Source organism: Psammomys obesus, unplaced genomic scaffold (genome assembly GCF_907164565.1).
Source record: "Psammomys obesus unplaced genomic scaffold, mPsaObe1.curated_primary_1811, whole genome shotgun sequence".
In the NCBI taxonomy this organism is placed as follows: domain Eukaryota; kingdom Metazoa; phylum Chordata; class Mammalia; order Rodentia; family Muridae; genus Psammomys; species Psammomys obesus.
This window is the reverse complement of record NW_026596326.1, coordinates 814,715-840,641: the sequence shown is the minus strand read 5'-3', so window position 1 is coordinate 840,641 and position 25,927 is coordinate 814,715. Positions and strand designations below refer to the sequence as shown.

Sequence of the window (25,927 nt, the reverse complement as noted above, 5' to 3'; positions counted from 1 at the left end):
TTCAAAAAGACAACACAAAAGAATTAACCGAGAGCCATTTTAACGTGTATAAATGAAATGTCTTTGCCTAATTGAAGAAACTATTGAGCTGTTTTGTCATATTATATGTTTAAAGGATTGTTGATATTCGTAAACTCTAGAGTAGTCAATTCTTGGGCTTTTATATTAATGTCTCTGAAATATCGTGTTTCTGTGGGTATTCACAGGCCACACAGCCATCACAGGTCTCTTAATTCCAGAACATTTCATCACCCCAGAAGGAACTCCCACACCACTCATAGAACTTCCCACCCGGGCCAGCACTGGAACTGTAAATCCACTGCATGTTCTCTGTACCCATTTCTGAGCACTTCATATGGTATAGCCTTATATATCTTGGTTCTCTGTGTTTTCAGGGTTCGTTGATGTTGTATCACGTAGCAGTACTTCATTCCAATAGAAATGTGATTTATTTTTGCAAACTTGATGAACTTAACTAATCTTTTTTTTCCTGGTGGGTTTTAGGACTTTCTATGTACAAGATCATGTCATTTGAATATAGGGGTCTTTTATGCCTCTTACATTCTATTTTCTTGCTTGTTTGTCCTTAGGTAGAACCACACATTAACAGATGGTTGAATATAAAGGATGTGAACTGACTTTCATGTTTTGTTATGATCTTGGTGCTAGAAGGGAGATTTCAGTTTGTCACCATTGAATATGAAATTAGCTGTTGTGGTAATTTTGAAAGTATATGCTAATAATATTATTAGCCTATAATTATTACTACAGTATTATCTAGCCTGCTATCAATAAACACAGACACCTGTAGATTTTAGATTTGCCTTATTTCATCTTGGGCTAGGCAGATAATTCTACCTACACTATCTCATTTTCTCCCAGCCCCCATCCCATGTCATCTGCTTTAATCTTTCTTATCTGGACTACTTCCCATCTCTAATCCCAGAATACTTGCTTATATTTTCATCTGGGCCCTTCCTTTCCTCGCCATTCTCCCATGGCATCTCTGCTTTCTCCTTTCTCCTCCACCTTCTTCCTCTTTCGGGTGAACCTAGGTCCCACCTACCCATCACCTTGCCCAGGTGTGTCAGCATTTTATTGGTCAAAAGAGAGGAAAGGTATACGACGTCCTTTGAGGTGTCATTTGGAGTACATGAATATCTTCTTGTAAAAACAGCAAGCAGACCTCACCGGGGAAAGCAATTAATATTAGAATACATAGCACCGAACCAACCCCCAACAGTTAGCTGTAGGGTCTCTGTATTTACTCTCCATCAAGTTGAGAAAGTAATACATTCCTAGGTAATGGGATGTTTTTACCACAGGACTTTTAGATTGTGTCAACTTTTCCTGTGCCTGTTGCAATGATCTTGTGTCATTTGTCCTGTATTAACGTAGTATATGATAGTGACTTTTTTTTTTTTTTTGAGACAGGGTTTGGCTGTGCAGCTCAGAATGACCTCAGATCTACAGTCCTCCCAAGTGCTGTCAGCAGCCACTATAAATCCCAGCTATCACACTGTTTTTCCATACACTGAACCAATCTCGAATTCCAAGGATAACCTCATTCATAGCATGGGTTGTTTTTAAATTGCTGGATCTGGTTTGCTAGGATTTTGCTGACGATTTCTTAAGATGTGTAAGACATACAGGTCTAACGTTTTCTTAATTTATCGTTGTTCTGCCTTGGTGTCATTGTAAAGCTGGTCTCACAAGCATTCCGTCCTCTGTGTTTTGAAAGAGTGTGAGGGCTGGTGGTGGCTCTTTAGATGCTGAGAACCTCTGTGGACCAGGCTGTTCTTAGAAAGTTCCAAGTTTAACTCGTGTTCTCACAACTAGTTGTGTGCCCCTGTGCTTATTAGGGCTCACTCGCTCACTCCCTCTCCCTCTCCTCCTCTCACCATGGCTCTGATTGTCCTGAAGCTATAAATGTAGACCAGGCTCAACTCACACCTGCCTCTGCCTCCAAAGTGCTGGGATTGTAGGCGTGCACCATGACATCTGGTTTGTTTTCCTTCTTTTAAAGTGAAAGCTTAGGTTATTGCTATGTGGTCTTTGCAGAGTTTGGGGTGTCTGGGGCTTTTTGCTTTGTCTGGAATCAGTCTCCCTATGTGCCAGGCTGGCCTGGAACTTATGAGTGCAGTGACCCTTCTGGTTTGTGTTCTGAGCGGGTGAGATTGCACATGCCTGGCTTTAAAGTATAGGTGCTTATAGTGAAAACTCTGCCTTCAAGTCCTATTTCACTATATTTATTTCTATTTACTAATTCCACTTTCCCCTGTGATTTCTCCCGCACACTGATTGTTTATCAGTTATATTGTTTAAAACCCTACATATTTGAAGATTTTCCCACTCTGCCATAAATTTCCAATTTCATTTTAAAATGAAATTCATTTTCATTTCACTCTTGCAGATCTAATAGTTGGTTGGAGACGTTGAGAGCTTTTGTGGTTTTACCCTGTTTAATGTACCAAAGCATATTTAATAGCACACCTTATCTGTCACTGAGTCTGCTGTGTCTGGCTGGTTAATGCGCCCAGTTGTCTCTCCTTGCTTCTCGTCTGTCGGGTCTGCCAGTGCAGAAGGTGGGTGTTGGCCCTTCAACTACTGTTGCTAAATTCTCTGCTCCCTTTGATCCTGTTAGGCATTGTTCCACGTACTTTGGGGTTCTTTTGTCATGCATATGAAATTGGAGAAAGGTTTAAGACACACACAGCTTGCTCATTTTAGCCCTACTACACCCCGTGCCTTCTTGGTGGCACAGGTGACCTGATTCTCTAACAGAAGGGTTTTTGCAGTTGACATCTTCCTCAGTATAGTTGCTTTCCTCCTGGAAGAAAAAAATTTTTTAATTAGTAGTATAGTTCCTGCTACCTAATTTTATTCCAGTGGAAATCAAAGTAATTCTAGCTTTTCTGTTTCTTCTTGTCTGTGATTAGCTGTTTTCTTTCCAAAACGGTCATCAGGAGATAGAGCACCTCAAATGGCAGTGTCGCTGTTTCTGCTGGTTTAATGTACTTCTCTCTCTTCACGTACTCTAAGTCTTTAACATCACATACTCCTTCTTGAAAAATGAGTACCATTACTACACAAGCCAGGCGCATAGTTTTTGGAATATGACTTGGAGAAAGGTAAAAAGATAAAAAGGATTAAATTTATAGGTTGAAACTAGAAATGTAGGTCATCAGCAACTGAGATAAGAATGTAGTTTTGATATTAAACTGGCATGTTATCATGTTTTAATTGTGGTTTGTGTGTGTGTGTGTGTGTGTGTGTGTGTGTGTGTGTGTGTTGCTGTTGTTCCTTTTGGCCCAATACAGAATTAGCACTAAAATGAAATTGTTTTTAGTAGACATGATATGTACAGAATTAATATATAAAATTAAATAATTTTTGCTTAGTATTTTGAAACTTAGAATGTGTCCATATTCAGGCTGGAACAGATATTTCAGGTCTAAATCCTTCTGGAAGGTTTTGTAATGGGTAAAGCATAAGTTGGTTTTGCTTTAAATGTTTGTAAGAATACTCTGAGTCAAGGAAGCCCTGGCACTGCTGGCCCCAGAGTTGGTAAGCATGTCTGAAGAGGTACTTGCAGAGCCTCCTGATCCTGTGTCGGACCAAAGGCAGCCGCAGCCAGTAAGTCTGGAAAAGCAAGTCTCATTTTCCTTTGGTCAGCAGAGTTCTACCTTTAGACTTTTTAAATATCAGAGAAAAGGCCCCAAAATGTCCTTAACTTTTTTTCCTTTCCAATTGTTTGGTTATACTATAGGAAATTCCTTATCCAGGATTTATGAATTGGATTTAATAGCAATAGACAAGCCAAAAAATGAACCTGTGGTTGTCTACTTACTCACTCACTCTACTTACTGTTGAGTATAAAAGTGTCTCAGCTCAGCTTTGGTCTGGGACCTTCTGCCATTTGCAAATAGGGACAAGCAACAGAAATCTGTGGCATTAGGTTCCTGTTCAGGCAGGTGTCAGCTTTGGGCAAAGTAAACTGAGTCTAGGCTGTCTCTCCTGAGCACTTTACCTGTGCCACAGCTAAAGCTGGCCTGCAATCCATTGTCTACTTTGTGTTGATCTGTCTGCACATTAAAATGTGCAGCAGACAAGCCTGCCTCAGTCTCCTCACCAACAAGTAAAAGCTACTGTAGCAGCATATAGGGCAAATTATGTTAGTGAAGGTGCCTGGCTCAGGGATGTCTGCATTTTCTTCCCTTATAAAAAGATGAGCTGACCCTGCAGCCTTTCCTCATACTAAAAAGAGAAAAGCCTTGTCAGATGTATTCAACCTAGAAGGGCCCTGGGCCACCAAGGCCTCACAGCTCATCTTCGTTCAGCACCGGAGACCACTGCCTTTCCTTCCTGTTCACAAGGTGAACACAGGGTAGGCTGAGCTGTGTTCATCACCATGAAAGAACAAGAGGTCCCTCTATTGGGAAGAATGTGTAGCCGATGCTTAGACTCTCAGAAAGGCTCACTCTCGCCTCCCACTGCTTTATATGAGGAAAGCTTTCGGTGGAAAGCCTAGTTCTGCTGCTTTCCACCGAGGCAGTAACCATTATGTCTGAGACAGTAACAGAATGGAGGATTTTCACTGATGATCACGTACCTTCATCCGACCTGGAAGCAGGTCCTGTAGTCAGGGTAGACATTGCTCTGAAAAAAATGAAGGAAATAGAGCCTGGTAGCAGGCAGGAGCACCTTCCCAGACCCACGTACCAGTACCCCAGTGGCCTTTTAAAGGGAGAATCGTAGCAGATTTTGAGCATTATTTAGTTTTTCAGGGAGAGCCAAGATAATAGATTTGTAAACCACTGTTAAATTTCAGAACACGGACTTCAATAGTGAAAGTTTTGGGAACTGTTTTTGTTGTTTTGAGACAGGACCTTGAATAGCCCCTGTTGGCCTCAGCTTTGATAAGTAGGTAAGGGTGAACTTGCCCTCGTAAACTTCCTGTATCCTTTCGCCCAGTGATGGTGTCCAAACCCAGGGCTCCATGCATGCTAGGTCAGCATTCTCATCAACTACACTCCACAGCCTTTCCAAACTAATTGTTAAATTTCGTCAAATCATTGACATGTTTGCTGGGTTTATTGGATACCACTGAGCCCAAGACTGCCTTCACTTTGCAATGGTTTTTTAAATTCCATCTAAAGATGTGAAAACAACCTTGTATCCGCTTCATCTCAAACCCTGGAGAGCCATTGAATTGGGATTAAATTTTGATCATCGCAGAAGCTATTGTTAAAATGTCATTCTAATGTGTAAACAATTATGACTTAGGCTGAGTTGGGCAATGCAGAGTAGGCAGCATTTGGGAAGCTGAGGTAGAAAGATCCTTGCTACATAGTTGAAACCTAATTTAAAAAAATCTTTACACATAAGGAAAATAAATTACAAATGGAAATTCAGGAAAAAGCAGACAACAGAAAAGTAATAGTGTGTGATTTTAGGTGCTGATTAAAATACTAATAAAGTCTAAAAACTTGTATGATGCATCTATGTTAGAAATCTGTGACCATAAGTCTAAAAAGGCTAGAAACCAATGTTCTCTCAGGAACAGCAAAATGAATTCAGTGAACTATAGACTATAAATGAATGAAAGTCAACAAATGCATAGTTGAAACAAAGGAATTGCTTTAAAAAAAAATAATGACATAAATAAATTCTGAAGATTAAATGTTGATAAATGCCTCTCAATTCAAATGCCAAAATTGGTACAATGAGAAGTAGGAAATTAAGTTCACAAATATCTAAGTAATATATAGACTCATAAGTTAAAAACATTTCTCAAAGAAAATCCAAAGGTCTAGAACAGCGGTTCTCAACCTTCCAATGCTTTGACCCTTTAGTACGGTTTTTCATGTTATGTGACCTCCAACTGTAAAATTATTTCCATTGCTACTTCATAACCATGATTGTGCTGCTGTTACGAATTGTAAATATCTGTGTTTTCCAATGGCCTTAACCAACCCCTGTGAAAGGGTTGTTTGACCCCCAAAAAGGTCACAACCCACAGATTGAGAATCACTGGGCTAGAGATTTCCACTGGAGAATTTTTTTGTAACATTTGAGGAAGAGTAGGAAAAGGAAAACTCCCCAGGTATTTCTGTAATCAGCATAGTATCAGTACCAATTAACCGTAGTTAAAAGGGAAAGAAAGGAAAAGCAGGTCATTTTGCAAGTATGAATGTTAGTGTTTTGGTTTTCTTTTGAGGGTTGGTTGGTTGGTTGGTTTTTGGTTTCTTGAGACCGAGTTTCCTTGTATAGCCTTGGCTGTCCTGGACTTACTTTGTAGGCTAGGCTGACCTAGAACTCACAGCAATCTACCTGCCTCTGCCTCCCAAGTGCTGGGATTAAAGATGTGCATCACCATGCCCGACCAGATTTTCTTTCTTTTTATTTTGTTTGAGTATTTTCCCTGCATGTATCCCCCTGCACCGTGTGCATGCAGTGCTCAAAGAGGCCACAGACCTGAAGCTGGAGGTACAGGAGGTTGTGAACCGCCATGCTCTGAATCTCAGGTGATGACAGTTGGATGGCTGTGTGTATAAAATGAACTTCAGCCTTAATTCCTACCAATTCAAACATTATGTGTAAACGTCTAGATGATGTCATAGAAGAATCTCAGTAACCTTGGAATTGTCAAAGATTTCCTCAATCTGACACAAAAGTGCAGGCTATGAAAGGGAAAGAAATCAGTAAGTTGGATTTTACCAAAACTTGAAGCTTGCTCTTCAAAACTCATAGTTATAAAAATGAAAAGCTCCTCTTGAAAAGTATTATCAAAACATTTTGACCAAGGGCTTGGATCTTGATTTTTTTTTAATAGCTCAAAAAAGCAAAAGCAGGTTTATGCCTTTAAAGAACCCTAGCAATCAACTGGTGTGATGGTTCATGCTTTTAATCCTAGCACTGAAGAGGCAGAGGCAGGTGGATCTCTGTGAGTTCAAAACCAACCTGGTCTACACGGAAAAATCCTGCCTTGAAAAAAAGGGGGGGGGAGAGAAAGAATGTAAGAAGAGCCCTAGCACTCAGGGCAGAGGCAGGTGGACCTCTGGGAGTCTGAGGCTAACCTAGTTAATATAGCAAGTTCCAGGCCAGCCAGAGCTACATAGTGAGACCCTGGGAGGAAGAAAGAGATCTGTGAGTGCTTCCATGATAGAGCACTGCTCTAGTGTGCATAATACCCTGGGGTCTAGCCCCAGCACCTAGCACCTACACCTACCCCCAGAAAGGAATAGAATTGCTGACACAGAATGAAAAGATGCCTGGCATCACTTACCACTAGCAAAGGGCAAATTAAAGCTTCAAGGAGAGAGACTAGAAAGGTGGGTTAGCAGGTAAGAGCACTTGATGCTCCTGCACAGGACCTATTTCTTCATTCACAGCACCCACACGGCGACTCACAACCATCTGTAACTACAGTTTGAGAAGATCCGGTACCTTCATCTGATCTCTGTGGTTACCTAGCGCATACATGACAAACACACATACATGCAGCCAAAACACTCATACACAAAATAAATAAACAGAACCTTAAAAACTAGGAGGAGAGCTGGGTGAGATGGTGTGTGCCTGTAATCCCAAATTTGAGAGGTATAAGCAGGAGAGTCAGGAGTTCAAGGCTATCCTCAGCTACACAGCAAGTTCCAGGCCAGCCTGGGCTACATGAGACTATCTCAAAGGGAGGAGAAGAGGGACAAAAGAAGGGAGAGGAAACACTTCAAGAAGATACCACTGAGCACTCTACAAGGATGCAAAAGCTGCTTTTATTCGCTTATGGTAATTGTTGTCTCTGAGGCTTACTGCCTCCATCTGCTAACCTAGGCCTAGTCCTGGAAGCTTCCAGCCTCCATACAATCTTTCACCCTCTGAGACTTACTGCTGAATAAGGTCACCCTTTCTAGCTTTTTCTGACCTCTGGGCTGGCTGGTTCAACTCAGCTGTTCTGGGTTGCACTCTTCCAAGCTGACTGATTCAAACTGGCTTCTCTTACTTCTGACTGAATTGCTCTGCTTGGCCTCATATTAACTTTGACAATGTGTTCTAATCTTCTGGCTCCTTCTCATTCTCTGGCTCATTCTGTCTTCACCTGTGTCTAGCTTGTTCTCTCTCTGCAGCCTGTCTCTGTACAACTGTCCCAGTAAAACTGCCTCCTCTCCCTCTGTTCTGCTCTCTCTTCAATCACCTCCCTTTCCTCTCTCTTCTCATGAGAGTTGGACATATTTTATTTTGTCCAATCTTTCATTGATCCCTTTCTGCCCTCAATTAGATGTTCCTTTCAAACATGGGTTCTTCCTTCTACCAACTAACTTTACCTTCATTGATTGGGATTAAAGGTGTGTGCTAAGGGTGTGTGTCTGTGTTCCAAGCAGAGGGATTAAAGCTGTGTGCTAAGGACATGAATGACCCACAGCCAGAGTGGCCATGTTGCTGGATCAAAATTCCTCTTCAGAAAGACTAAGAGTTAAAAGAATGACACATCATTTCGGAGAGGCACTGGCATTTTCATGCACTGCTCAAAGGGCTGTAAAAGACAACCTGGAGCCCCTTAAAAAACGAAGCATAGATCCACCCAAGCATTCCACTCCTAGGTATTTAACCCAAGAAATAATATATTCATACATAGCTTCTATGTAAACGCTCATAGCAACTTTCAATGATTCAACATTCTGGAAAGAAGAGGCAAAATAACCTGATTCCATGGTGAAATAGGATGGGGAGAGGGGAAGGGGTTACTAAAAGATTCCGGGAAATTTTGGCAGGGGTAGAGCAGGTTCATGTTCTATAGTCTGGCTAGGCTGGTAGGCATACGCATACAATCTCTGTTATTTTTTTTGTGTGTGTGAGAGAGTATATACAGATGTGTAGTGGTATAAATGCCTGTGTAGATGCAGAGGCCAGAACAGAGCTCCCAGCCCCTCAGCACTAGAGTTACAGCTGTTATGGGAAGCCTGGCTTGTGTGGATGCTGGGATCTGAACTCTGGTCCTCACAGTTGAACAGTGCACTAGTAATCACTGAGCCATATCTCTAGCCCCCTGCAGAAGCTCTTGAAGTTGCAATTTCCAGTCATGTTCATTTTACTTTATTTCCCTGTTACCTTAATAAAGTCACAGCAACAAAACAGAAAACAGGAATGTGGCTTAGTTCTGGGCAGCACTAAGAGTCAAATAGTATAAGCACTGAATGGATTAAATAAAAAACAACTACTTGGGACATTGTTTATGGGAGAGGAGGGGACAGACATAGAAAAAAAAATCCTAATATCCCTTAGTCAGAATTCAGTAAAGTCTAAGAGTCTCAAAGTCAGTAGTACCTTTTGGGCTGACAAGATGACTCAGAGGTAAAGGCACCTGCCACCAAACCCGATGACCTGGATTTCAATTCCTAGGACCCACTTGGTGGAATCTATTCCTGGAAGTTATCCTCTCACTTCTACAAGGGCTGAGTGGCGTGCAAGTACTCCCCCCAACACCCACATAAAATACGTCTCTTAAAGAGTAAAAAAGTATGTTGTTTAAGTATAATCCTACAAGAGTCACTAAAAATTGCACACACTGAAAAAGTGAAGTTAGAGATTGTGCCCTTCAGAATACGATCTCTATGCTCAGCCGCTGAGGAGGGTAAAGCAGGGAGAATGAAAGTTCAAGGTCTCCCTGGAAAACTTAATAAGCCCCGTCTCAAAGACAAGAAGAACTGACTGGGATATAGCCTTCACATTAGGCCCTCAGCTCAATCCGTGGTACAGAGTAGGGAGAGGTCCCACTTGAGACCAGCTGGAACACAGGCCTGGAATTTCAGTACTTGGGAAATAGAGGCAAGACGGCTGTAAATTCAGGGGCTGGAGAAATGGCTCAATGGCTAAGAGAATTTGTTGCTCTTCCAGAGGATCCCATTTCAGTTCCCAGCATTTGCATGGTGTCTCACAACTGTCTGTAACTCTTCCAGTTTCTGGAGCTCATGCAGGCAAACACTCATATGCATAAAATAAAATTGATTTTAAAGCTGCTGGTGGTGGCTCCCACCTTTAATCCCAGCAGTTGGAAGGCATAGGCAAGTGGATCTCTAAGTTAGAGGCCAGAAAGTTCAAGGACAGCCGGCGCTACATCAAGAAATACTGACTTGGAAAAAAAAAAAAAGTAATAAAAAAAATTTAGAGATAATTTCAAGTTCAAGGCCAGTATGACTATGACTAGAAGGCCACTATGACTCAAACAAAACAAAACACAACAAAAACACCTTAAATTTAATTAATAATTAACCAAACCATGTGAAGGTATACTTTAATGTAAATTAATACTTTTTCCCTTGTGTGGGGTGCTTGCCTGTTCCTGTGGGCAGATGAGTAGGAGAGTGTGGTAGGAGGCCCAAAGTCAGTGTGGTGTTCCTTGGTCGTCGTTCACCTTGATTGAGACAGGGTCTGTTCTTTGACCAGGAACTTGATTGTTAGGCTACCGAGGCTGGCAAGGGAGCCCCTGGATCTGCTTGTCTCTGCCTTCCCAGAGTTGGGGTTACACGCAGATGTTTCTGTGGAGATTATGCTCATGGAACTCAGGCCCTTAGTCTCTAGAGCACTTTTGCCTGTTGAGTCCTAAAGTAAAACTTTAATTGCAAAAATTGCTTTATTACAATTGACTTAGTCTACATATCTCTGCACACGCCTACAGTGACACACCGAGTTCTGAGGACAACCGGCAGGAGTCAGTTTTCTTCAGCTTCTACCATGTGGGCCCCCAGGATCCAACTCAAGTCCTCAGGCTTGGCAGCAAGTGCTTTTAGCATCTCTGCTGTCCAAAGCACTTAAATGTGTTATTAGACCCTCAGCACTCACCACCCGAATTCCCAGGTTTTCCCAGCCGCTCCTGCAGGCCAGTGTAGGACAGATGTTCAGAGGGGGACAGGATTTGGAGCTCTTTATGGGATTGTGCCCCTAAGAAGTCTTCATATGTGTCGGTGGACTCCTCTCAAGAGCAGCAGGCATCTTTTGTTGTGAAGAGCTGCAGCGACACCTTCTGGGGATCCTAACGGGGATGAACATAGTTTAGAAGGTCTTTTTGCAGATTTATTTGTATTTGTTTTATGTGTGTGACTGTTTGCATCTATGTATTGTGCCACATGTGTGCAATGCTCGTGAAAGCCAGACGAGAATGTTGGATCCCTTGGAAAGGGAGTTATAGACAGTCCTGAGTCCTTCTGTGGGTCATGGGAGCTTAACTCCAGACCTCTGTCACTGCAGCAAGTGTTCTTAACCTGTTGAGCCATCCCTCCAGCCTGGGAACTTACATAGTTAACATAAGCCTACCAAGTGCTGGGGGTGTGGCTTAGTTGGCAGAGTGCTTGCCTGGCGTGCACCAGATCCTGGTGCACGCCAGGCAAACTACATGGGGTAACACATGCTTGTAATGCCCAGACTCAGGAAATCATAGAGTCAGGAGGATCAGAATTTCAAGGTCACCTTCAGCTACAATGAGTTCAAGGCCAGTCTTCAAAAATAAACAAAAAACCAAGTCAGTCATGCTTGCAGAGCACAGAGGCAGCTCAGTGGTATAGGGCTGTTCTAGCTAGTCAGAGGCCCTGCATTCCAGCCCCGGCACTGAGAGACATAATGCCTACAATATTCTTCATCTAATGGTAGGAGGCCACAGCAAAGGAGACCCTGGAGAAAATGCAGCAGTTAGAAGCTGATCAGCATCCTCCTCCAAGGTCCTGTGGACCCAGACTGAGGCTGCACTAAGTCTGTTTTTCTTGTTCCTCCTTCAGGTGGGCACTTCTTTCACCGGAACTCTCTGTCGCCTCGCAGCCTCGTGTACGAGAGTGAATTCTCCACAATTGAACCTTCCTTGGACATGTATGATGAGAACAAAACCTGATTTTAAACAAAAAAAAAAAAAAATGGGCTGTTGGGGGTTCTCTCCTTTTGAGATTTGATTTATGGTCACCTTTCTTATTTTGTATTCTTCTGTCATCATCCGTTTTGGAAGAATGGCAGTACCTCTGGGCGCAAGTTGGAGTTCAGGGTTAAATTGCAGAGTTGCCCAAGGTGAGGTCTGAGGACAGCGTTATTGCCCAGGTGAGCCTCATGGTACTGAACACCTACCCAGAGCAACCTCTGAGCATGGGTACCTCACGAGCCTTGCCGTTTCCAGAGCAGAGGTAGGGCCAGGGGTTAATGATGCGTGTGTTGCAAATGTGTCCGTGTCCCCAAACAGTCGCACACTGTTCTGTGTCAGGGTGGCATTGGGTTTTGTAAAATATAGTTCATGGTCCTCTCATGCACAGGAAAGCCTGCAGATGAAATGTCCCAGCAATGCAGAGTATGAATCAGGGCTCCTTGGCCTGCTTCACTTTGTCCTGTCTCTTACCGTATTTCCTGGTAAAAGGCCTCTACCCACGGGAAGTTCTCCCAGAGAAGCTTCATCTTCCTTTCCCCCTCTGAGACTCTGACCACCTGCTGCCCCCCATGCTTGGGGGACACAGGCCTTGGGGCCAGAGTCTGCTATCACGGGATCAGACAGTCATGGCTGTGTTGTTTTCCAGCATCTGTGACAAGCGTGACATAAGATGACAAGTATTTACATAGACACTAGACACGGAAGGCATCTCTCTCCACTACCTATGATATATATGGGGAGTTGACACCAGGAGCTGGCACGATGACCACAGGGGGCAGGGTTAACAGTCATCAACACCAGATGGTTTTGAATGTTTTATTGGGTCGTGCAAACCAACATCCTACTATTAAATACCAGATAGGGGACCCCCTCCATCTTGATTGTCCAATCTAGTGCCATCCATCCAGCCTCAGCACCAATATGAAGAAACACAGGAGTGCTGGCAGCCAGACTTACAGAAGAAGATGCTGTAGGAGCATGGTGGACACTGGGCACATGTGTGTTCTTTCCACAAATCCAGAATGACACATCAAGGTAACATATAAGAAACTTGTGACCTGCAGTGTGGGACCAGGATCAGCAAATCACCTCCTTTCTGCAGAAGGTCGTGCCACGGTCAGCCTGCTTCTCACCACAGCTGTGAAGGTGTCCAGACCCTTGTTAGGAGAATGCAGCTCCCGTGTCTAAGTGTGTGTGTGTGTGTGTGTGTGTGTGTGTGTGTGTGTGTGTGTGTACACAGCCAGCAGAGGGGGAGGCTCCCTCCCTGTCACTTTTATTAGCTCTGTGGTCATTAAGTTTGAGGTGCATACATCCCATCCTCACACATGTGGCTTCTTCTCTTTCACAGTGTCTTGTAACATGTCACTAAGATCCCTCGGGTGCTCCTGTGCCTGAAACAGACCCCCAGAGAACCCGAGTGCTGACAGCCTGTGAGAACATAGTGGCAGGGTGAGCCCCCACACTTTGCTTGAGTACTTCGAGGCTGGACAGGGCTGACCTCCAAGGTCTTAACTGCTTTCACTCTTTACTGCTTACCAAGGGCTTTTGTCTTTCCTTTTTATAGTCTTTGTACTATAAAAAATATTTTTGATAAAGTTTCAATAGATTATCGTTCTGAAAGGCAGGTTCTCAGTGACAGCAGGAGACACAGTGACCCAGGGTGGAGGCTTAGGCAGAGGTGTCTGGTGTGCAGACAGATGGATGCTGCCACGGCCGTGTTGTCCATAGCCTGGCCTTACCCTCTCCATAACCAAAACTCAGATCCCAGTGACTCAGTTCTTTTTTTTTTCAGGTCTCAACTGTCTTAGTTGAGTTAAGTTCCACTCTAGACAGTTTACTAAAAAAAGGACCGGAATCACTTGGGGGAAATTTTTTAATTAAGTCCTCTAAAATCTACTGAGACAGTGTGTTTGAATCCCTGGAAAATCTGGGGCACATGTTCATTGTAAACAGCCAAGGAGGCAGTTCTTATGAATGAATTTATAGTGTTCCCCATACCAGCTTGACCCTCTTTTCCTGAAAATTGGGGCCACCTTCACCTCAGCTCCAGAATGTCCTCCTGTCTTTGTCCTGAGGGCACTGGCTTCTTTGTTGAGGACACATGCTTTGGAAGTACAAAGGATAATGGCTTCCCACCAGGAGCTATGACAAGGGGACACCCCATGAAGCCTAGGTGGGTGCAGAACCATTCCTGGCAGATGCCACAGAACACACACCCATTAGGATCTGCAGCCACAGGCAGCATTCGCTGCAAAATTGGCTGCAGCAGCATGTATGCGGAGGCTTAAGGTTTTGAGGTACTTAGCTTCCTTGTGGAGGGGCTGCTGTGGTCCTGTTACTTCAGGGAGAAAGGAGAGCTGACTGGCCTGGACATCCAGGTGTAAAATCTCCAGAGGTTCTCCAGAAGTCATGAGTAGATCCAGCCAGGGCCCCACCTTTGTTCCCCTCTTAGGAAAACAGGCCCTACCATCAATAGGTGAAAACTCCCCCCAAGGCCTCCATCTTCTGGCTCCTCTTGTCCTTCCCTTGTGGGAGCATCTGTAAGGCACATCCCTGAAGGCCAATCCATCATGAACCTGAGCCTGTGCTTCCCCTCAGCCCCAATGCATAACAGCACTGGATGCCAAAAGATGAAGTCAGAAAGGTGTTAAACAAAAGATCGCTGAATCTTACTAATTGCCATATGCTATGGCTTTATAGCCCCCCCCCTAGTTTTATTACCCCTTGAATCCAGGATTTCACTCATCTATACCCTAAATGACACCAAACTGAGGGAAAGCCACCTGTTCTTTCACTGCTAACCCTTGCTGTAAGGGGCCTCGTCCTGCTACAAGGAAACAAGACTGATTTCACATCAGTAGTCCTCCTGACAAGGGGTCATTGTTCAGAAATGTCAAGAAAGGAAATTGCCGAATTTAAAACTGTGGCATTTAGAAGGGAAAGGCAAGACCATAGAGTTAATTTTGTCTTTCTCTTGTTTTGCCTTTTGTTTTCTGTTGTCCTTTTCTTTTTTGGTTTTTCAAGACAGGGTTTCTCTGTGTAGCCCTGGCTGTCCTAGTACTCACTCTGACATGCCTGCCTCTGCCTCCTGAATGCTGGTTTTAAAGGTGTTTGCCACCACGTCTAGCCTGTCAACAGACTTTTTATCATGTTCTCACTTTGTACTGTACGTGTGCACTTAGAGTTAAGATGGAGTAGACATGAAGGCTTAGGGGACTGGGGGTGCATCTCAGTGGTTGAGCATATTTGGCTTTCCCGAAAACTGGCTTGTTGGCAACAGTCTGCAGGGTGAGAGCAAATGAAATGAGGGTGAGGCTTGAAGAGACAGTTCCCAGGGCATGGGTGGAGAGGGCGGCAGTGCAGCCTGCTGAATCTGGGTGAAGGGCCATGAGGAGGAACAGGAGTAAGGCAAGGTCCTTGAGCTTAAACTGGCATCTCTCCTTCTGGGGCAAGGGAGCATCTGGGTCTTCTTGGAAAAAGAACACTGAGCTGTAGGCTGTATGAGAGGCAGAGGGCAGATGGGCCTGCAGGAGGCTGGCATGCTAGCATTTGGCTTGGGACCATGGGACCCCAAACTGAGCTAACTAACCATAGGAAAACAAGGGGTGCTGTGAGATAGAAGTAGAAGGCAGATTTTTAATCTCAGTGATTGGATGAATATTAGTGGGATCTGGAAGAGCCCATTAAACCCAGCCCCAAAGTGATCTCTATGTGATCACAGTTCCTGGGAGGCTCTGCATCTTCCCCTCCTCAACCCTGTGCAGACATAAGTGCATTAGGCACACATGCTCACCCTGGCAGAGGTGGACCCTCAAGTAGGATGATGGTGCCAGCCAGAGAGAAGCTGGGTTAGGGAGCATTGATTGGTATGTACAGCCCACAAAAAAGGCTACTGGAGACACTGATGAAGAAAAGTGATTGCGCCTGGTTTCCCCCTTCAAGAAAGGTGGGTTTGCCAGCTCTCGTTCTCCAGTGTTCAGAATTGGACGTCTGTGCGCGTCAACTCAAACTCAGTCCCTCTCTAAGGGAGTGTGAGGAGGTGAGAATAAGGAATCCTTATCCCAGGGTGGCTGTCCTGACACACGGCTTGAAACAAGTGCCTTTCCATCCCAATCCAGATGAGGGCAGTGCTTACAAACAGGACATGGAGTTCTGCCTTGTTTGGGCCCTGTGGGTGCACTATCCCAAAACTCCCGCACAGCCCTCATTTAACCTGTCCGGAAAGGGGGGAGTGTATTAGGGTGTTTGGATATGTTTGAGATTACTGCCAGACTGGGAAAATGTCTTACAGGCTGTAAGCGTTGTAATGTCAGAAAAGGACCAGAAGGAGTGTTGGGACAAAGACACCTGTGTTTGTAGCACAGGACAATGCATGGTGGTCCCTGGAAACAGAGGGAAAAGCAAAGCACAGGGGCAAGCTGCTCCTGCGGACTCCTTGCCTCTGACTGGCTGGACCCTTGGCCCTCTGCAGACCGCAGTATTTAGAGGTCACAGCAGCCTCCTGGAGCCTGAGTGTCAGGGCTGAAGTTTGTGGTCTGGAGGCCCCTTGTAGCCAAGGAATTCCTTCAGGTCTCTGTCAGAGTTGATAGGTTGCCCTCGTCTCCAGGTGTGATCCCAGACAGGCCAGGTGGGCCCCAGCAGGCCTGGGATGAAAGCAGTCACCTGTGTTTTCCAGAGCTGTGACCCTACCAGCCTGTAGTGACTGCAAAGGCAGAGGGAGCAGTCAGACTCAGCTCCTAAGAGGGTGACAGTTCTACACTACAGACATGGTTCTGAGGGCCCTAAAATGGCCCTGTGGAGGCTGCTCATCCCCTTGATTATCTTCCTGCAGTTCTACAGTTATTTTTCTTCCTGCTTTCTTCACACTGACTTGGGGAAGGAAGAAGAAACAGATGGCAAAGACAGAATAGCCTTTGGACTTTGTACAACTCACGTATTGAACTTTCAGGAGGATTCATTGCTGCCAGAGTAACTTGGGCCTCTGCCCTGGGATCGCCCAGGTTCCTACTATTGACTCTTTAAGACAGGCTTGAGGTGGCTGAGACACCATTTCACAGCCTAAAAGAATGATCTTTCTCAGAAGCATCGGTAAAGGCTGGAGCTAAAGGCAGCGCCCTCACCCAGAAGGCAGCGCCCTCACCCAGCAGTTAGCGCCTTTGCAGACCGCACTGGCTCCCCTCCTGAGGAGAGGCGGGGCTGCCAAGCATCATTGTACACCCTCTCCTGTAGTTGACCCCCCCCCCCCCCCCCGCCTTCCCGCATCCCTAGAACATTCGACGCTGACATGGCTCGTTTCTCTCCAGTCCCCTCAAGTCCACTTGCTGGGCAGGTGCATGCATGGGGAAGGGACATGGTGGCCACCCACAAGCCTGCAGTGGCTTTCGCTAGCTCCCCCTTCCTGTCAGCGACCCTCGCCTGATTCTACCTGCTGGCAACAGTTAACACTGTACTGAGCTACATTTTTACAAATTTAATCCAACAGAACTGAATTCTCACTTTCGAAATTACCCTTTATCCACAACTAAGTCTAAATGTATTTACATTATGATATTAAAGGACTTTTCTAATGACTGAACCAAAATATTGGTCCTATACCAATCAAAGGTACTGAACCTTTGATGAAGACAGGCCAGGTGGGCCCCAGCAGGCCTGTGATAAACATGTGAATCAAAGTCATGTGTTCTTAAAACATATATATGGGAGGTTGGATAAAATGTGACATCACAAGCCATATTTTCCCTTCAGGTAAGCAAGTTGCACCTGCCAGCTGCCACCCATGCTTCATGCTTCAGTCACTAGCTATGGCCTGGTTCTTCACTGACACATGCCACCTCCCTGGCAGCCCCAGCTAGCTTGCTAACCCAGCTAGGGGACAGCTGTCTTGGCTGGGGCTTGGGGTAGACTCTGGTATCTTCAGCCTAGCATAGGGAGTGAGGTGGACCCTTGAGTGGCCATACCTCATCCAAGGAAACTGGACCAGCGTTGTTTACAGAAACAGAAAGGAGTCCAGGCTGGGAGGAGATGTGGGTGTGGGGTGGAGAAAGCCATCACCTCATAATCGTACCCTGCTCCTGAAAAAGGAGAGCAGTCTGTCTAAATTCCAGGCTCCCTGTGTCGCAGCTGTTTTTGACCCTCAGTAGTTTTTACACTCATAGAAAACACTGAAGTCACCCCTCTCGTATCTGGGTTATTCGAAGAACCCCGCTCACCCCAGGTCCCTACTGACTATGCACAACATTTCAGTGGATGGCATACAAAACTATTTTTCTAACCCGAGCACAGGTAACTCTGGGTGTGGAAGCTCAGACTACACCTAAGAGGAATGGCAAGGTGGAGCACCTTGAGGGTGAGAGGGACACTACGTATTTGAATTTCTTTCACCGGCGGGATGGTTTGTGCCAGAAAGAGCACACATCAAGTATTCAAGAAACAAAATTGCCCATTAGCTTAATGCAGGGCTCATTGTAGGGGTGTTACCCTGTCAGGAACACAGACACGTGCAAATACAATGTGAGCTGGCTTCTTGACAATCGGGTCTGTCAACCCCTGGAAGTGGGCAGCACAGCTCATAGGCCCACATGGCTGATGTAAGTGTAATTGAGTAGAAATTGTCTGGCATGCACCTCACCGCCAATAGTGTACACCTGTATGTGTGGAATTTGCTAACGTAACCGTTTCAATAAAACCCTATTGAAAAAGCTGCTCGTGTCATCACGTGGAGTACTCTTGGCAGTTCCAAGTGACAAAAAGAGCCAAACTGGCTAAAGCAGATACGGCAGGAACTATAAATCCAAACTGCAATGATACCACTTCACACACTCTAGAAACGGCTAGTCAGGTGTTGAACCATGGCGAACTTGAGCTCTAACACACTGTGAGAATATCACATAACTACAGCTGCTTTGAAAGAGTCTGCTGGTTGTTCGGAAGCCTGGCTATCAGGCCGGGGAGACAGCTCAGTGATGAAGAGCACTGGCTGCTCTTCCAGAGAACTGGGTTCAAGTCCCAGCACCCAGATGGTGCTGTAACTCCAGTCTCGGGGGATCCAGCTACCTCTTCTGGCCTCTGAAGGTACCAGGCACACGTGGTGCACATGCAGCCAGAACACCATACACGTAGGACAAAAATAAGCAAACTCTAAACATCCTTTGGAATTCAAGGAAAAAAGTCAAGGCTGGGTGTGGTGGTGGTGGTGGTGCACGCCTTTAATCCCTGCACTCAGACAGCAGAGGCAGGTGGATCTCTGTGAGTTCAAGACCAGCCTGGCCTACACAGAGAGTTCCAGGACAGTAACAGCTACATAGACCGATGCTGTCTAGAGAGAGATAGACAGACAGAGAAAGAGAAACAGAAAGAGAAGAGTATTGCTCTTAATCCTCATCTTATTGGTTCTCATCATACCCGAAATAAAAACACTTTCATCTAAACTTGTGCACAGGGGTTGGAGATGGCTCAGCAGTAAGAGCATTTGCTGCTCGTGGGGACTGGAGTTTGGATCCCAGACTCTGTGTAACAAGCCAAGCACACCGAGCATACTTGTGCCCCCAGCTTGAGGGATGAGGATTGATGGGGCTTCAGATTTCCAGCCTAGCCGAGAAACAGAAGCCCCAGATTCAAGGAAAGACCCTTGCCTCAGAGAAGTAGGTAGAGAGTGACAGCAGAGAATGCTCAGTCCCCTCCTCTGGCTTCCACACATATGCGCATGATCACACACACCTGCATGCAAATACGCCACGTATTCAGACACACAGAGGGGAAATCTTCTTAAAGATGTACACAGTGCTTATGATAATATTACTAAGAGCCACGAGACTGAATTGTCCATCAACTGATGGAAAAACAAAATGTGGCGTATCCCAACCCTGCAGTACTCGGCCATTTAAAGACGTCACTGACATACTGACATGCTATGACGTGGGTGGATCTTGGGCACATGATGGTAAGTGAAGAAGCCAGACATGATAGAACAGATTATTTCATGCACATGAACAGGCAGCTCACAGAGGCAAAAGCAGATTAGTGGTTATTACGGGAAGAGAAAGGCGGGGAGTAACCGACTGGGATAAGAACAGGGTTTCCATCCGGAATGATGAAAGGGTTCTGGAATTAGATCACATTGCTGACTGCTAAACCCTGCAACTGTGTCAGAACCTGGATTTTGCATTTTTATCAGTCAGGTAAATGTTATAGACTATAAAATCACAAAAGGAATTAAAGAGAAAAAAAGATGGAGGCTGAGCACATATTGAGTGTTCAACATATATTCTCTTCCTTGTAAAGCCCTTCCAGGTTGGTCTAGGAGTGTGTTATACACACAGGGATGGAGGTGGTGCCATCAGTCTGTCTCAGCCTCCGATGTCCACGATCCATGCATCCTGAAGGATGTCAGAAGCTTATATTTCATGGCTGAATATTGCATGGAGGGATACACCATATTTTCTTTGTCCATCCGTTGATGGGCACCTCAGTCTTTTGGCTCTTGCGTATACTGAAGTATGCTCACATTTGACACCCCCCTGTAGTACGGATGGGCAGTCCTTTACTGACCTGCAGGGAGGTAACAGGTGCGTCCAAATTATTTTTAAATTACACATATACATAGTTATCGATTTATTTATTTCTGTAGAGGTCAGAGGACAACTGACAGGTGCTGCTTTTCTCCTACCATGTGGGTTCTGGGATCAAACTCGGGCATGCCCCTGGTCCTCAGGTACTTCCAAATTCTTTTTATAATTTTTATAATTATTCCAATTAAATTTGTTTACAGATTTACTTTTATTTCTGTGTGAGTGTGTATGTGCACATGCTCAAGAATTTGTGTGTGTGTGTGTGTGTGTGAGTGTGTGTGTGGGGGGGGGGTACTATTGCTGTTCCTGTCAGTAGCCAGAAGAGACTATCAGATGCCCTGGAGCTGCACTTCCATCTTTTGCTGAGCCATCTCTCCAACCACCTTCTTCCAAATTTTTTGTTTTATATATACATATACATATTTTTGTCTTCAGACAGCATCTCTATGCAACCCTGGATGTCCTGGAACTTGTTTTATAGACCAAGCTGGTCTCAAGTTCACAGAGATCCACCTGCCTCTACCTCCCGAGTCCTGAGGTAAAGGTGTATACCACCATGCCTGGCTTACTTCCAAATTCCTGAGTGTAGAATTCTCCAGGGAGCACAGTGGCATCAATGTGAAAGAAGATGAGAAACCATCTTTCTCATTTTTTATTGTTAGAACACATGAATGTGATGAAGTGCAGATCTAGTGTGTGCAAGATGATGAGTTTAGTTGTTTTCCTACTTGGATATTATAGTCCCTCCCCCACATAGTAATATAACAGACACCCAGGCTGACCGACTACTGTGTGCTCTGTCGGGATAACCTGAGTATATCGCGTACTTCAAAGTCTTAAGGAAAGCCAGTCTCCATTTGGAGAAAGCTGACTGAGTGGCAAGCTGCATTTCAGAAGGTTGTAATTCACCCATTACATCTGCCACGCCGTTGAATGCCAACCGCAGAACCCGATCAAGGGCCTGTGGGTGCAGCTCGGAGTGCTTGCCCAGCATGTGTGAAGTTCTCAGTTACACCCCGAGCACCACATAAGCATGGTGGTACATGCTTGTGATCCTAGCAACGGGGATCAGCGAGCCTGAGATCATCCACAGCTACACATTAGAGTTTGAGGCTAGGCTGAAAGACAGAGATATGAGAGACCCCCGTTTCAAAGAAAACCCTCAAAGTACCTCAGACCTCCCAGGATGAATCTACCTTTCCTTCCTTTCATCCTCCTGCCACATCTAGGTGACATGGGACACCTCCTATAGCTGTCTCCCTAGCTTTTACCAAAATAAATACGGTTCACACCTGTTGTCCAGGTGGAGTCAAGAGCGTCCCTGAGTCAGGAACTGTCTTGTTCTTAATTGTTTCAGGGGCCTCTAGTTCGCTGAGCCCGCAGTTGATAATTTTGTTTCACAGTCCAGTCGCAGTCCAGCCCTGGGCTGGAGTCTGAAGGTGGGTTTGCACTGTGACTGACTGCCGCCTTCAGGCCAGGAGAGGGAAGACCACGGCTCCGCACTCCTAGCTCATACTGTGGCCCGCTTATGCCAAAATGTGCCCATCTGTGACCCCAGCCTCAAGGCCACCCCGATCCATCTGTCGGATGGGGTGAGAGCACTTATTTCCAGGGACACTTCCTGACAAGTGGGCACTTGAGTCCAACCTTAGACTGAAGCGTCAAAATTCCTGAGCTGACCGGGACCTGCTAACCCTCCTCCCGACGCTCTTTGCAACATTAACCCGCCTGGGCTGCACTGTAGGCAGAGAGCATGCGATTTCCCCCACAAACTGGACAGCGCTGGCGGGTTGGGCGGGACTGAGAGGCCAGCAGAGGCCAAGGAGGACGGCGTTGTGAGCGAGCGCGGCCGCCAGGGGGAGCCACCCATCCGGCCCGGCGTCTCGACCCCGCCCCGGCCTCTCGGCTCCGCTCGGCTCGACTCGGGCGCGGCGACGGCGGCGCGGGCTTCCGCCTCGCGGGCTCTGGCCCGGTGCGAGCGGCTGCGCGATGTGGCTCGCGCCGGAGGAGGTGCTGGTGGCCAACGCGCTATGGGTGACGGAGCGCGCCAACCCCTTCTTCGTGCTGCAGCGGCGCCGGGGCCACGGCAAGGGCGGCGGCCTCACGGGTGAGCGGGGCGCGGGCGGCCGGGCCTGCGCGCACCGGGCCTAGCGGGGCAGCTGGACCCGACCTGCGGGCACGCGCAGCGGCGCAAGGGGTCGGAAGACGGGCCGGGGAGGACGGTCCCGGGACGGACGACAGGGGGAGGGCAGCATTGGCCTCGCCGGGACGGGACGTGTGCACGTTCCTGCAGTGGGACTTAGCAGCACGAAGACAGCAGGGCCCCCCAGCCCGCCCTCTGCCTCAGTTTCTCCGACTGGCCTCTGAGGGACCAAGTGGCATAAGCACAGATTTTCTTTTGCCCCCTTCTTTACTCCCAAATCACGGAAGAATCGTCTCTTTGTGAACACCAAAGATGCCCTGACCTCTGCTCTCCTTCCTCCGGCTTCTCCTCACTTGATGCCATTAGCGCTCCCGAGCCAAGGCTTGCTTTTGCCTCTTTATCAGTAACTATGAAGCGTCCCCCAGAGCTACCCAAGGTGCCTTCCTGGGTGTTCGGGCACCACCGCGCTCACACAGAAGCGGCTGGAGTGGGTGCTCCTGACTTTGTGTGACGTGTGGGATTGTGGGAGTCTACTGAGCAGGATTTGCTCAAAGCTCCTTGTGCTCCAGGGACTGTCGGGTACTACAGGTCTGGCCCTGCGGCAGAGTCCAGGACATGGACCTTCCTGGGTGCCAGATCTTCCTATTTATAAAGCGAATTCTCTGTGAAATGCCCTGATTTTCATTGCGGCAGCTGACAGTCCTGCCAGATGCAGCTGGAGGCTTCTTATAGGTGACATCAGCCGCCGGCCTCTCCTTCTGAATGTGGAAGGGACTGTACCTTTTCCAAGAAAACTCAATGTTCTTTTCCACATTCAGGCTCCTTCCCAAAGAGCCTGGCAATTGCTGGATGGTGCTAAGCCTCCAGGACCCAATGTTTATTGCGAGTTAGGTAGCAGCCCTCCTGAACAGACCAACCTTGGAAGCTACCTTAAGGCCACTGAGGAACACGGGATACCGTGTGACAAGTCCCTTTTGTTATATTGTTCTGTGTCCTCCAAGGCTGAGCTTCCAGAGGACTGGCTCAGCCATTCTGTGAACTCTCCCAAATCCTACTGAGCCGGATTTGTGTGGCCTTCCATGACCACCGTGCCATCACAGCTTCCTGAGCACTGTCTTCCTAAGAGATCCATCAGTAATGCAGGGTTATTCAAGCCTCTTCAACACTGGCCAGCCTGGGCTGGAGAAGTGGCTTAGGGCCTAAGGGCTGCAGGACCCAGGTTCAAATCCCAACACCCACATGGTGGCTTACAACCATCTATAACTCTGGTTCTAGAGGATCCAGTCCCCTGTTCTGGCCTCCATGGGCACCAGACACACATGGGCACCAGACACACATGTAGACACAGCAGCCGTACACATAAGAAATAATGGAACAAGCCAGCCACGGTGGTGCATGGGAGGCAGAGGCAGGTGGATCTCTGTGAGTTCGAGGCCAGCCTGGTCTATAGAGTGAGTTCTAGGACAGCCAAGGCTATACAGAGAGACCCCGTCTCAAAAAAAAAAAAAAAAAAAAAAAAAAGAGGGGGGGGATAATTAAGATGATAATAAATAGCCTGCCAGCCTGGACTTCTCATTAAAGAGTGGACGTAAGGAGGTGGTCAGCAGGTTAAAGGGTTTCAGGCCCTGCAATATGGCCGTGACAGTAGTTCATGCTGAGACTCTAAAAGAATGTCCCCCAAGACTGAAAGAAAAACCTCCACGTGAACATTGAAAAGTTTATTCCAAATGCTAGTAAGGTTTGCATGTGTCTGTTTGTCTGTTTGTTTGTTTGTTTTTGAGGTGGTCTCAATGACTTAGCTTTGGCAGGCCTGGAATTCTAGGCATCTATCTCCACTCTGCCCCCAGCACGTAAAGTTACAGACACAAGCTGCCACGCCCATCTTTATGTGGGTGCTGGGGGGCCAATCTCAGATCCTCCTGCTTGCGAGGTAGGCATTTTAGCAACTGAGCCATCTCCCCAGATCTCTAACTGCAACCTAAAGTGACATCTTTTTTTTTTTTTTACATTTTTAGTAAGACAAAAGAGGAAACCATTTGTTTGGCTGCATCTATTTTGCAACCGTATATTACATTTATTAAAGGTGAAAAAAAAAAAAACCCTGTAGGTTAATGGAAAGTACTAAAGGTGAATAATAAATAGAAATTGTTTTGTGTGCCAAGAAAGAGGAGCACATTTTCAGATCTCATCAGAGGCAGGAGTTCCTTGAAAAGGAAGGAATACATTTCAAGCGCGAACAACAGGCAGGGTTTTTTTTCGTTTACTTCTTCGAGTAATCAAGAAGAGTGGATCAGACAGACAGTGCTAGAAGATAGGGGTTTCCTGCTGATTTGCCAGGAAATGATATTGACAGAGCGCTGCCACAAAGTGTGTCATCAGGCCAAAGCGTATGTGGTAATGCCCTAAAGTGCTTCAGTTCCCAAAAAAAAAAAAAAAAAAAAAAGCTGTTTTTCAAAATCTGACAATTCTAAAGGATGTTTTCCCCGTCCTGTTGAGCCATGCTTCCCAGAATTGCAATGTGTGCTGATAAGCACAGGAAGAAAAGTCTCCATTGCCTTCCTGGGTTTGATATGGAAGGCGTTATCATGTCCTTGCTCTGTGAGGAAGGAAGGGACATTCTTAAGAGATGTATCTGGCAGTTACTTAAAGGGTAGTGTGAGGCCAGCAAGATGGCTTGAGGATACAGGGGCTTGCTGCGCAGGCCTAGAGACTTGAATTCAGTCCCCAGATTCCATGGTGGAAGGAGAGAAACAACTCCTGAAAGCCAACCTCTCACTTCCTCATGTGTGCCACTGTGCAGTAGTGATAAAAATTAATAAACCAATTATAAAAGATAAAGTGTGTAAACCAGGTGTGGTGATCCCACCTCGTGAAGCAGAAGATCATGAGTTTAGGCCTGGATGACACAGACCCTGTCTTAAAAATTAAAAAGATTAAAAAAAAAAAAAAAAAAAGGCACTGTGTTATTTTTTTCTGGATTTTGTGATATCTGTTGTATTTTCTCACTTTTTTTCTCTTTGTTTTTTTGTTTGTTTGTTTGTTTTTGTTTTGTTTTGTTTTGTTTTCCCAAACAGGGTTTCTCTGTGTAGCCGTGGCTGTCCTGAACTCACTTTGTGTGAGTGAGGCCAGGCTGGTCTCAAACTCACAGACCTCCACCTGCGTCTGCCTCCCTGAGTGCTGGGATTACAGGCGTGCGCCACTGCACCGGTTACATTTTCTCACTTCAAAGAGACTATTTAGCTGGGGGTGTAGGTAGGTGCTAGGATGCCTGCCTACGTCTATAAACACTGGGTTTGATACACGCGCACACCTAGGGTA

The 25,927-nt window shown here is 46.1% G+C and overlaps 2 protein-coding genes across 3 annotated transcripts in view; both read left to right on the top strand.

Moving 5' to 3' along the window:
* Positions 1 to 18,522, top strand: part of Rnf130 (ring finger protein 130) — a 102,322-nt gene extending 83,800 nt beyond the window's left edge. Inside the window, exon 8 of the mRNA XM_055597214.1 lies at positions 11,769 to 18,522. Within this exon, the coding sequence (XP_055453189.1) occupies positions 11,769 to 11,878 (110 nt within the window). The 3' untranslated portion in view covers positions 11,879 to 18,522. The remainder of the gene's footprint in view (positions 1 to 11,768) is intronic.
* Positions 18,523 to 22,410: 3,888 nt separating this feature from the next.
* Positions 22,411 to 25,927, top strand: part of Tbc1d9b (TBC1 domain family member 9B) — a 37,144-nt gene continuing 33,627 nt past the window's right edge. For both annotated transcript variants that reach the window (XM_055597138.1, XM_055597136.1), the window contains exon 1: positions 22,411 to 22,573. In XM_055597138.1, the coding sequence (XP_055453113.1) occupies positions 22,456 to 22,573 (118 nt within the window). In that variant the 5' untranslated portion in view covers positions 22,411 to 22,455. The remainder of the gene's footprint in view (positions 22,574 to 25,927) is intronic.